This window comes from Strongylocentrotus purpuratus, unplaced genomic scaffold (genome assembly GCF_000002235.5).
Source record: "Strongylocentrotus purpuratus isolate Spur 01 unplaced genomic scaffold, Spur_5.0 spur5_scaffold_3, whole genome shotgun sequence".
Classification (NCBI taxonomy): Eukaryota; Metazoa; Echinodermata; class Echinoidea; order Camarodonta; family Strongylocentrotidae; genus Strongylocentrotus; species Strongylocentrotus purpuratus.
This window is the reverse complement of record NW_022145609.1, coordinates 11,726,119-11,740,112: the sequence shown is the minus strand read 5'-3', so window position 1 is coordinate 11,740,112 and position 13,994 is coordinate 11,726,119. Positions and strand designations below refer to the sequence as shown.

At 37.2% G+C, this 13,994-nt stretch overlaps 1 protein-coding gene across 1 annotated transcript; it reads left to right on the top strand.

Annotated features, from left to right (window-relative positions):
* The first annotated feature begins 1,772 nt into the window (after positions 1-1,772).
* LOC105443285 (adhesion G-protein coupled receptor G6-like) lies at positions 1,773-11,372 on the top strand. Its single transcript, XM_030995663.1, has 11 exons — positions 1,773-1,885; positions 2,420-2,541; positions 3,334-3,480; positions 3,971-4,156; positions 5,517-5,945; positions 6,261-6,425; positions 7,059-7,171; positions 8,015-8,298; positions 9,618-9,684; positions 10,145-10,403; positions 10,596-11,372. The coding sequence occupies exons 1-11, from the start codon at positions 1,861-1,863 to the stop codon at positions 11,226-11,228; spliced, it is 2,430 nt and encodes an 809-aa protein (XP_030851523.1). The 5' UTR covers positions 1,773-1,860; the 3' UTR covers positions 11,229-11,372.
* The last annotated feature ends 2,622 nt before the right edge of the window (positions 11,373-13,994 follow it).

Here is a 13,994-nt window from a genome sequence, read left to right as displayed (position 1 = left end):
CTTGTTTTAAGGGCAACTCTCGGTCGCCGCTGAAGTTTTAGCGCGGAGTTAAAATTCATTGTCGTCTGCTCACTTTTCACTCGCCGCCCAAAATACACTCTGAGCCCGGGCGGTCACCGCTCGTGCACCGACCTAATCGGGCGTTCGCTGTCGAGCGATTTAGGTCAAAAATCGAAGCCGCTAGGTCAAAGGCTGCAGAGCGGTCGCAGCCCGGTCGCCGCCCGATCGCCGCTGGGAAATCAGTCAGTCACTGGGTGGAGAGTTCAAAATCTGTCGGCAGCCTTTGAACTAGCGTCTTCGATTTTTGACCTAAATCGCTCGACGGCGAACGCTCGATTAGGTCGGTGCCCAGGCAGCGACCGGCCTAGCCTTTTGACAAGGCCTCGTGACTCTGGCTAAGCGGCTGAGATGAGTCTAGATACCCGGGGTAAACGCGCGAGCGCCGCGAGAGCCTTTTGCAATCTAGATATAACTGCTCCGCATGAATTATTCATGGTATTGGATTTATTGACCAATTAGAACGGCCACCCCTCCCCCAGTTGGCTTCGTTCAGTGGTCAGTGGTCTTAGCCCGAACCTCAGTTCATAGTAGGTCCACGTTTGTACTATACGTACATTTTACTCCGTGTGTGTGTGTGTGTGTGTGTGTGTGATGATACTATATGCTGACGTAATGCGAGGATACGTTCGCTGATTGGACGCTACCATATCGGTAGAGAATTCAGTCGGAAACAAAGGTTAACATAAGATATCTTTCCTGGATTGATAAAGGCCACATGGAAGGGCTTCTCGCTCTGTCGTTCACTCGGGTTTTCGCGATTAGTCTCTTTTTAGTCGCTCGGCGTCTATCAGACATGAGGCCTTGGTTAAAGGCTACGACCGCCCGGGCGTATTTTAGAGCCCCGCCGATCACCGACCGGCCTCCGGGCAATTTCTTTAAAATCAGCCGGTGATCGGTGGGAGACCGCTCGGGAATCGGTGGGTCATCCGTCGGTCACTGCCGGGACGCCGCCCGTAGAAGCACCCCGATTTCGCCCAGTTTTTACCAAAAATCGACAGGCGACTGACGGGAAATCGACAGCGCACCGCCAAGGCATCGCTGATGCTCTACAGCCTGCCCGACTTCTTTAAAAATCGCTGGGCGATGCCGAAATAACAGCGGCGACTGAGCAGGCTACAAATCGGCCGGTCGCCGCTCTGAATTGTGACCATAGCGGTTTTCGCATGCTCAACGGAGAATCTGCGGTAGGTGTGCAAAATCGAGAAGCTACTATAGTAGCAGCGGGGTGACCGCTGAGGTACTGAAATCCAGAACGGGTTTTGGCCATTTCGTCCTCAATGACGCCCCAAGTTAATCAAGTGCCTCGATACACACTATTTTATTCACTTTATAAGAATAATTGTATTCCAATAGACAGAATCCAATCTGCATACATTAGTTGTTGCTACACTTAAAACATGCAGTTTGCATTCTGAGTATTGAAATACTACTATTCTGATCAGGTGAATGAAATAATTTGTATTGAGGAACTTCACAAAGACTTATGTATTCAATTTGATTACATTACGAAAATGGCATATTCCTTGCCACACAACGCAGTACAGACGAGACGGGACTACACGACTAGCACAACTTGTCTCGACCAAGCCATAAAACGGCGAAAAATAATATCCGTACAATTCTCAGCAATCCCTTTGTTGTAGATAAACAAACATTGGATTTCGTTCAAGTTTATTGAATGCTTTTTATTTTGTTTGTTTTTGTGAAGCTCTTTGCCAGAATATCTCATGGACTTCTCCTCGGTTTGAAAAAGTCGAATTTCCGGTGGGTGAAAACGGAACATGGGCAAATTCAACTGGAATGTGTCCATTCAACACTACTCAAGGTTGGTTTTCATTGTCTTTCATTTATTTCAATTCGAAGTAAGCGGAGGATTACGACTAATAATATAATTTCCCTAAAGGTTTTTTCAGATATGGCGCGTTAAACCGCCGCAAAAAAGGCTACATTACTCGCCACATTATATTCAAAATAGCCTCGTTATCATAATGTCAAACTGATGTAGTTGTTTTCACTTCATTATTGAACACTGGCGAATCAAGATGGGGGCTTAGAGCTCCCCTTTGAATATTACCTAAACTGTTTCTTGACTAAAACCGAATTTAAGCGAGGCACACATAGTAAATGAATACATGAACCCCAAGGCCAAGCCAAGCAACACAAATTAATATTCTAATTCCTCACATGTTGTTGAATGTGTTGAATAGTTCCAGAGTCATGTACTACTTGAGAAAATTTCGATCATAGACACTGCTTCCTTATTTTATTTATGTCTCCTTGTTTCTTCGTATGGGGTAATAATTTTTTGCCATTGTTTTTTTTTTAATATATACGTGTATTTTCTTAAAATACCAAACAGCCAATGAACCTATTGGACGGGCTCTGTGTATCGGCGATGGTATTACCCAGAGCCAGTGGCAACCTGTGGATAATTGCGGACCATTTAGAAATGTCACAGATATTCTCACCGAAATTGCACAGGTTATAAGATTTACTTTTCAAATTTGATCGTTGAAAATGGGCTTTAAACTCCATATGTTATGCAATTGTGTTTAGTATATTGTAGGTACCACTGATCTTTACAACCTGAAAACATTTTAAAGATTTTGTTTTAATGGGAAAATATAAAATGAACTCTCATTGGATAAATTTTACCCTGTGTTGTGTACAATATTACACCATTCACATTCATGTTCCCCTCTTAATCAACTTTTTGTGTGGTTGAGCGTACCCCTACTTTTCATTTGTTTGCTATAAAATCATGCCTAACAGGTAATGAAAGGCCCACGATCCATCAATTCTACTGATTCTTTTCATGTCATTTCATTCACAAATGTATTGGACGATTTTTAGTCAAGGCGGCAGCAAATTCATTGACAATATTCATTGAAAATACTACAATAAGAGCACTTGCATCAGGCCTACTTAACTTCATTCTTTCACTCTTTTAAAGGCATTACAAACCACAAAAAATACGTTGCAATAGTAAAGTATTACCGAATGATTGCATTTATAAGATGTAGGTCTGTTTAAAATACTTTTAAAAGAGTAGGCGATTATAACCGCCAAATTTGTTTGGAATTCTTTACCGGTTCATGAGTTGGGAATTTAGATATTATGAAACACGTTTTTTTTAAATAATAAAGATGGTTTATTGATAACGGACCTAACATGTATCATTCAATATTATAAGTAAAACATGTTCGCAACTGTGAAAGCCGATCACTTAAAATATATTTACATGCTGTAAGATATTTTCCCCTCAAATTTTAGGTAATCGTAAGTGAAGAAAACGCAGGTGAAGTGAGCCAGCAAGTATCATCCGTTACTTCCAACATCGAAGATATCACATCAGATGACATCACGTTTGTGGTAGAGATAACATCAAACATTGTGCAGCAAAATCTGACAAGTAAAGAGGTATTCTGCAAGATGCCAGACTAAACCTATTGAATATGAAGATGCGATGGATGATGAATTTGATAATGTTCCGATGATTATTTAATGGGAAAAAAATTGGAGTCTTCCCTCCGATACATGTATAAAATTGTTATAGATGTGAAAGAGGTAAATCCCATAACCCGTTTTAACAATATTGGAATCCTTGAAGTTTAACTACTGTGAATGAAGAATTCACTGGAGCCTACCCTGTATCTGACTCCGTTTGGAAATTTGAATAATATTTTATTGGTTCTATGACAGATTTAGGTCTGTCACTGTCGTTTCATATCTTTCTGACCCCTTGGCGTTTGCTCCTTCCAGAGGTTATGTAACAGCTTCAAAATAACAGCTATGTTTAGGCTGTCATGTTATTTGATACGTTATCTTCATTCATTTTGATTTCCAAGATTTGGAAACTTTTTCCAACTACAGTTTAAATAATGTTCATCTTTTGTGTTTAATTTGACAGGTAACAGAGTCTATAACGAGTATTGCGAGCAATATAGCTCAGGTAGAAACAGAGGTACTTGAAGCCGCAGAGGAAGAAGGTGGGGCAATAAGTAAATTCGTCCAGGCTTTTGAGGAACAAATCAGTCGTGTTGAGGTTGCCGATGGTGGGATGCTCAACATTCAGCAGTCAAATGTAGCCGTACAGGTGATTTCAACGTTATATTATTGGCTTTGAACAAATTATTTGATTTTAACCAGAATACTAAAATATAGAATCATGTCCAAGTTTATGTTATAAGTTATGTAATTATTTCAAATGAGTTTCAAAAAAAAAAAAATCGACACTGCCATTCATCCATTTGAGGTCTCGTTCATCCAACAAGGCGTAACACTCCATCCATTTTTCTGTATAGTTTAAAAAGATCTACCAAAACATTACTTGTGCATTTATGTGTGCGAGATCACATTTTTAATTTGGGGAATGCCTTACTTGGATGCGCCTGTGCATGGTGCTAATCGCCCTTTTCAATCTTGTTCATCAATAACAATAATTATTATTTTAAAAAATAAGAAAATAATAATAACAATAACAAATAAATAAAACGATGATAACAATAATAATAATAAGGATAATAACAATAATGTTAGTAATAATGATAGAAACATTTAAAAAGAATCTAAAGTCATATATGTTCGCATGTTATTTTAGTTAATTATATGTTGAATGTACATCTATGTATCCCCCCCCCCTTCTCATTTCTCTATGTATCTCATTCTAATTCTATCCCTCTGCGCCTCAGAATAGTTTACTAGATCGATGGCGCATAATAAATGCTGTATTATTATTATTATAATAGTGATGTCAATAATAATACAAATGAATAATATTGATGATAAAGATATTAATGATTATAAAATTGATTAGACTGATGACACTACTAATAATAATCGTAGTAATGATTATGATGCTGATAATGACAATAATATCAGATTTCCAAGGCGCCAAATTCACTTGATATCAAATACTCAAAGTGGACTAGTGCAAATGAGAAATCACTTTAAGCATCTGCATTATACACTATAAAAGCTTCAGAAGATTGAACACATATAAATTATAGGAAACAATTAGTAATATGCCAATTCATATAGAAACGTATTTAGATTATTCTTTAACAACTGATCTGCTACTACGAATCTGTCAAGGGGGAATATTCCATAGCGAAGGTTCCCTCCCCCACTTCCTATTTATAGCTCATAATAATAATGATAATAATGATAATAATACAAAGGATAATGATACTAACAATAATTATAATAATGATGATGATAATAAAAATACAAGATTTGTGGTGTGCCAAATCTACTTTATATCGCACAAGGCGCACTTATGCAAAGAGGACATATTTTGTAAAAAGATTCCCCTACTTATATTTAGCTGGAAGAACAAGTAGGCCTAATCCAGGTTTTTGAGATCGTAACAATCTACAGGGAATGATTGAGGGTAAGGCAGAACCATGGGCAATCGAAATAAAACAAATCAAATATTGACATAATTTACTCTACAGGTCCAGAGTGTACCTGCTGACGACGTAATGCGTGGTCTCGTGCTTACGCTAGCTGGATCCAGTCTGTCAGACCTGACCAAGTCCAATATTACCATCAATGCTCCGATCCAAGATAACGGCGATGACGTCAGTGCTACCAGGCAAGACACCATCGCTCTGGTCAACATTCCACCTTCAGTTGCATCCGTCATTTCGCCCACGGCCCCACTCTCAGGATCGCCGTCGAATGGCAGTGGTGAATACATCCGGGTCAACTTCAATGTATTTTCGACTTCTGCCCTGTTCATTTCTAAGTCATTACGCACAATCAGTGCAGATAACGAAGGCTTCAATCGATCGGCTAACTCGCCCGTGATTTCCCTCAATTTTGGTCAAGGGAAAGTAGCAGCATTGACCGAATTCATCAATTTTACCTTTACTACAATAAAGGTAAGACCTATAACAATGCAATATCAGAATAGCGTTTTGGGTTCATATATTATACGTAATTGTAATCTGCCTTTAGCAGTATTTTATAAATATTAACCTTTGTAGAAATACATATTTTGGTGAAAATCTAAACATTATATGTATTTTGAGCAATATTTTTCTCTTTTGACTCCTGTGTTTGATTCCCCTCATAAATGGGTTTTTAAACTATATCAATCAAAATCATTGATCACTCTTCTATCATGCTTTATCTAAGAAATTTGATTCTGGGTCTATGCATTCTTAGCTTCTTTTTTCTTTTTTGCTGTTGTATAGTCTGGATACGTGAATCCCATTTGTTCGTTCTGGGATGAGGAGGAGGAAGAATGGTCACAAGATGGGTGTGTTCTTGTTTCTGGATTCGCATCATCTGCTGAGCGCTATGATGAGGAGGGCGTGCGATGTGCGTGTGATCATCTTACCAACTTCGCTGTTATAATGGTCAGTGAAAAGCAATTAGGCAGTTATTATATCCGTTACACCGGTCAACTACTCCCCGGGCAATTTCCCCCGGACAACTATAACCCGACTAACTACACACAGTTGGTAGAGCTATAGCGTGATAATTCTCTTCATGACCTAGGGGTAATAGTTGGTCCTATGGATTAAATATTATGGTCTTTGTAATATATAGTGCGGGGCAGTATGTAATACCCCAGCTGTAATGCGAAAGGATACGGCTTCTAGTTCCTTTTCTAACTGGTGAAAAATACTACCATGTGTTTGGGGACGAGCGGTCATCATTGGACCTCTAACAGTAACCCTTTTACTTCAGAAAAAACAATAAAGTATACGATTGTTCTTCAATTGGGTTTGAATAATAATCTCACACTTGAGATCAAATATAGTTTTAAGGTATGGACAATTGTGTAAAAGTTAGTAATGTTTATATCCTTTTCTTTTTCCCATCAGTAATATGAATTCTCATCCCTTTCTATTGAAATAAACCCCTAATTTCTCAGTTTTCAATTAACGACACAAATACTTTTTGAAAGCTCATTTCAAATAATCAGATTTATTTGAGCATTCGAAGGGGATGTTTCAGTTTGGGCTCAAATTGTTTTCATGTTACAGGATATTCATAGACAGGAGACATTTACCGAGGCATACAACATCCTGACTTACATTGGATGCTGTATTTCTATCTTCAGTCTTCTTGTCACATTAGCAACCTACCTGTGGAACAAGTGAGCTCATTGAAAAAATATGCAATTATTCATGTAATGCAAAGGAGACAAAATATGTAATTATTCTCTGGCCATTCTATCGTCGATTTTAGTTGGAAGCTTTTGAACAAAGAATGTTTACATATACTATGAAAGTGATGCATTGTTTAGAATGTATTAAATAATCATGCAAATGTAAATATGTCCCCTTTGTATACAAATTATTTCAAAATTAAATGAATTGTGAGATACGTGTAAACTTGCAGCACAGTTCTGTTTGGTATCACTTCTGTTTGAACCAGCAGGTCTGGTGCGAACTAATATTACCGATTTACACTTCGTGATAGAAAGGGGAAGAGGAGGGGAAGATGGGGGGAGGTAGAGAAGAAGAAGGAGAAGGAGAAGGAGAAGAAGAAGAAGAAGAAGAGAAGAAGAAGAAGAGAAACGGCCATAATATGATTACTTGCTCGGTGATGTAAGGGTTGTGTGACTAGGGTCGTACATAAGTTACAATATTTATTTGTTAATATATCAATATGAATAATTTCATTTCGAACAGCTTTGGCGTACATATTTTATTCATTTGACATCGTTTCAAATAGTTACAAAAAGTTTGACTTCAACACACGTCGACATTCTGAGGGTTTGTGCCCATTTAAAAAAACGGATGTCAGTAGAGCACAATCACGTAGTCTCCTTCATTCCATACACATTTTCCATTTATTTTTTTTGCTTTGTTGTTTTTGTTGTGTAACCTTTCTATGCTTATGTGTTGTTGATGAAGTGATGGTAAGGCGGTACATGCATATACATGTATGTAACTACAGCTTTCCTGACCTAATTTTATTGTTACAATCTTGATAGAGATTTGAGGACCAAACAGACTAACCAGATCTTCATCTGTCTGTGCCTGACCTTGCTCTGTCTATACACGACATTTGTCATCATGATCTCTCTGGATACCATCAGAGATTATCGTGAGGTCCAAGCTGGACCCTGTGGGTTCCTGACGGCCCTGGTTCACTACTTCGTTTTGTCCTCCATTGCATGGATGGGTGTGGAAGGGTACAATACCTACCTCATCATTGTGAAGATCTTTAACTCGTACATCCCAAACTTCATGATCAAGGCTTTCTTAGCTGCATGGGGTACGATATTTGTTTCCTTAAATCTTTTCTTTCTTTGGGAATAGTGCTTACTATTAACCTGAAGTGTCTGTATGTTTGTAACTTTGTATGTACAGATATATGTCTGTAGATCAGAAACCTTCGACCGGCTTGTTTGAACTTATACATGGATATACATGTAGTTACTGAAAGTATCGATAAAACTATGAGTTCGGCAATAGAAATAATGCTGAATGGGCGATCAAAGGAATACAATACTATATTAAAAATTTAATAAAACAAAGGAAATGTTTATTTGTTTTTTTTTGTACATAAACGAAAGGATTCCAAATACTCTAGCAAGATATTACATTTATTTAGCCATGCTAAAAAAGGGACATAAATTACGGAAATATCACATTAGGACAGACTTTAGTCCTGGACCAACAGGCATCAACTAAAAATGCTCATGAATTCGTCATTTTGGCAATTTATGTGTAATTTCTTTATTATTATTATTATTAAAAGGAAAGTCGAACTCTTGTTTGAAACCTGCAAATGCCTTTGATGTGCGTGGTTATTGCTCTTATTCTTATCCATGACATTTATACTGCCCTTTATGACCTAAAATTGATACGAAGGTAATGTAAGACCCCAAACTGTGTGAAATTTAGATTAAATTCGATCATACCAATTCAGTTCCATTTTCAAAAAAGTACGGTGACCGTTAATTTCTAGTAATAACAACAATAATAATAATAACAATACACGGGCCAGCTGGTTGTGCGTATTTATAACCAACACGAAAAAGCCATCAAAAAACCAACATTGGCATTGGCTGGAATAAAACGTATAATAAGCTGTCTCTTTTTAGGAACGGCTGGTTCAAGATTATCAAATACTTGTGGGGCTCCACAAATATTAGAAATGGTTTTATTTAGTGGATGTTTCAGACGTCTCTGAACAGATTTTTATCAAAGATGATTGTATCATTTGAATTGTATGTTCTTTCAAATGTTTCACTCCGTTTTTTATTATCTCACAAAAAAATATTTTGTGTAGCGCCCTCTGCAACAAAGCTCAACTATTCCTTTAAACGGTACTCGGCATAGCATGTGATTTGTAAAAAGAAGGCTTCAAACCCCAGAGAGTATAATAATCGAGTTATTTTATTTATTTAAAAAATAATCATAGTGTCGCCATAACCATTGGAAAAGCTTGGGCAGGACAGCACAACAATAACATGAATATAGGCCAATATCGAAGAAACGGGAAAAGGAATAAGCTAGGCTCACGCCCAATGTAGGCGTGGTGTGAATGACTAAAAAGATGTATTTCCTTATACACGTATGTCATTTCAGGAATTCCTGCTTTCATCGTGGTTCTCACCGGAGCTATCGCTAGAGGTTCTTATGCTCATGATGATCTGTAAGTGGTAATACTTTTAGCTGGAATATTGTATTGCATAGCATAGGGTATATATAATGATCTTAAATTTCGGATTCAGCAAAATCACGTTTCTGTAATTCTGTCTAGTTTATAGGCATTTGGTATTAAGGTTTCTCACGAGTTAGTAAGTATGCAATTATGATCTATAATTTGTATCTTAAGTATCACATTCGTAGGTATGTGGTGGGATCTAAGCTCTAGAAAGGCTATCAAATGAATACAGTCTCCACACATACTAACATCTCAGATGTTGTTGGTAACGGATGGGACAACAAAGCTTGGACTTGCCAACATAAATCATCGGTAATAATGTACAATAAACAATCTTCGGTTAAAATGTTTTAAGGACCATGGACATTTTGTATTACTATCGCTAATATAGTCAGCATTTTTGTTTTAATTCAGTCACTTTACAAAAATGCATATTTTCTATCAATAGATGCTTTTTACAATTCTGGGCTCAAATCGGTGGTCTTCTGATTCCCATGTCCATCATCCTCCTCATCAACATTGTCATCTTCATCCTGGTGGTTCGACAATTGCTCCGGTCAGCCAACATCACTGGTCGGATGAAAAGGGAGGCTAAGGTAGAACGTCGAAAGACTATCGAACGCGTCCAGAACGCAATCTGCATCTTGCTCCTGCTCGGTCTGACCTGGGTCACCGGATATCTTCTTTTGATCCCGTTATTCAGTCAGGTAAAGCCAACTAGCTCCAAGAATAACTCCTGAGTTGTATCTATCTCTTCTAAAAGATATCTTGATAAACAAAATATATAACTCGATAATTAATTACACCAGCAATACCTCTTTAGATGTTTAGTATCTGAAGAAAATAAGAGAGAATGCCATATACCTAATTATTATTTCTGAAACATTTGCGTTTAACAGGTGGCTCAGCCAATCTTCGTCGTCCTTAACTCCTTTCAAGGATTTTTCATCTTTCTACTCTACTGCGTCCGGAAGCCTCACATCCGTAAGAAATGGGGGCTAACTTGTTTCGACAAGTTCCTAAAGAGAGAAGCAAGCACCTCCAGCGGTGTCGTAAGCTCGACGGCGCTATCCTCGTCATCTGGCATGATAAGCAAATTGCGCCCAGGAGCCTCGGGTAATTACTCGTTACCTACCAAAGACGACAATCCCGATCCTATGTGTATGTACAATCCGACCTTTGATGCTAGCCAGGTTGAGGAAGGGGCCACACCACCTATGAACAAAGATATCCAAAGTTCCACCGAGGAACAAAAGAAGGACACGGATCGTAATGCAGCAAGCACTGATGTTGTGACGGTAAGTCTCCCTCTTGATGCATCTGTCACAAATTCCACCGAAAGAGGAGATGATGTTTCCTCCACCACGAATGATGACACGGTCAGCGTTACTCTGGATTCAACTGAGGCCGGGAAAGCTACTAAGGGCACCAATGATGTTGCTTACACCAACAATGATGCTGCTATCAGTCTCCTTAATGATGCTTCCGTCAATTCTCCAATGGATTCAACGGATGTCAGCAAAGGAAATTAGAACAGAGACATAAATACCAGTGGCACTACCGATTTTGTAACAACCACTGGCACAGTTGAGGTTTTTTGCCTAAAGCGATGCATTCATTCTTATTAATTAAAATAAATAAATGCTTATTCATGTAAACCACAAGCATGATCTTATATTGGCATACTAGGCAGGGGAGGGATTGGCTGGTCGTCGGCCGAACCCCCCCCCCCCCTTCTCCGAGCATTTTGGAATTACCAATATTCCGTCACCACATATTCGGAAACTAGGCGATCAATGTGTAATATGTTATAATCTTTATTGTATTTCACTGACGAAATCATATCTCCTCATTTATATATATGCTAGCTTAAATGATTATACACATTTTTTTAAATGGTACTTTGTGGTGTGTTACTCAGAGAAGAGGTCTTTCTATTTTTGAAAAAAGTGTTATGATGATGATTGTATGAATTTTTTTTCTTCTAAATTATTATTTGTCATTTTTAATCATGACATGATAAATATGTATATATTGCGAACGTACATGTTTACAAAGGCTGAGAACGCCAATGCCTTAAACACTGGTCCACAGAGACGGTCCACTGGCTACGGCGACACACAGATTCAATTTACCGACGGATTGATCAATCTCCAACCTTCATTTATTAATTCCTTTGTTGGGGGCAGGTGGGTTTTGAACAATGACAAGCCGCGTGACTCAGTTCGATCCAAGCGAATGCTTTCAGATACACGTATGAGTAAATATAAGTAAAAGTAAAGAAATAACGTATACAACCGCTTTTGCAAATCTCTTGGAAAAATACATATTGATGTATTTGTATATATGTGTTTGTAGATATATATTTACTTTACGGCGTCATTACCTGGTTAACGATTGAACAAAAGAAGTACTTCCCTCTATGTACGTTTGTAGGCAGAGGAAACTTAAAGGCCTCTCAAGAAACAAAAGGTTTAATCATTATTCATTACTTTAAAGATAAACTTGAGTTCTGGTAAAAAAAGAAAATTAATTATCACAGAATCAAACGAAACTTATCTGAATGTTCAAGATTACAAATAAATGACATGATTATACTATTTGTATAGTTTCATGTGCTTCGTAATTTGAAGTATCTCAGTCGAAATTGATATCACCATATTTTACTCAGAAAAACGTACTTTATTCACACATGCAGTTCTTAAATTTACTTTGTTGCTCCATGATTAACCTGTCTGTATAGTTTCATGTGCTTCTTAATTTCAAGTATCTCAGTCGAAATTGATATCACCATATTTTACTCAGAAATATGTACTTTATTCTAGATTAATTTGTTTGCATGCGCTAGCGATTTTGTTAAAGCATTAACTTCATTGTTCAGGGTGTCCCTAAAAAAAGGAGACTCAAGTTTATTGTTAAATTACTTAGTAATCCTGAATATCTTTTGGTTAATGTGCCCATAACAGAAAAAAAAGTAAGTAAATAAATATCTTACCTTCATACAGATATCAAGGTTAATTGTCTCTAAGCTCTATACATAATAACTTATACGAATTATTGAAGAAATCTTATGTAATAAATATGACAGGAACGTACATAAATACAAATGCAAGACAAAAAGGTATAAGTAATGGGTTCAAATGTGCACAGACAAAACTACAAATAACGAAATTGATAATCACAAGAGAAATACCTTTTTTAATTTACTGTGTGCAAGGTAGCTCTTTGAGCTAGCCTCCAATGTTTTAAAGTGAAATATGAGAATATCAGGCTTTATACCATGAGTTTCGATAATTGATATTCTCAAATCATTTATCTTTTCAAAACAACTTTCTTCGACTGGTTTTGTTTTTCTGTCACTGCCACTTCTGAACGTCTAAAATCATCCATATTTGATTTAACGGTCATGTTTTGTTATGTGATAGAAATGAATATGAGGTTCTTAGTGATGTATATATTATTGAAAACATAATTTGGGATTATTGAGTAATTGTATATTGTAGCTCGTTTCAATGTTAGATTGCTGTGAATGTCATTTGTATTATCGTGCGCGACAAGATATTCGTAAAAGCAAGCTTGGTTATACAAATAAATGGGGAACTGGAAAGTTGTTATTCATATTTGCGTTGTTTTTATTAATCGTTTTGAATCAATATTGCATATTCATATTTCGATTGTAATTTGAAAACGTACACAAATTGTAAATATTCTATACAAAGCTGTCGAAGCTAGCAAAGATATTAAACAACACGAGAACCCAAAATCCACGAGATCAATAGCATAACCTCAAACCAATCACAACTGAAGCTCCAATTTGAAATGGCGGATCACTAAATTGTTCATGCAGTTCATATTAAGATAGAGACACAGGGATCACGCGTTTACACATGACTGACTTCGAATCATACAGTATCTTTATTTCATCACGTTTTTGGCACACAGAAAACAATTAATATATTAGGACCTTTAATGTAGAGGAGAAGAATACCTACAAAAAGAGGGGGTGATCAGTTCATTCCTGCATACTATAGAAAAACATCTTTTTTGGGGGGAACATATCCAGCAGCTGAATTTTATTAAAAAAATGGAAAATTGGCCTTAATTTGCAAAACTACCCCCAATATCATGTTAGCAAAAAACTCCTTAAGAAGTACCCCGATGAAATCACTCAGGACAACTACCCCAGGTCAAACTACTTTTCAGTTTTATGCTCAGACAGGTTTCTATTAGGAATAATAATAATTGGAAGAATTATTTTAGGGGGTTAGTAGTCGAGAACTGGTGGTCTAGAAGTAAGT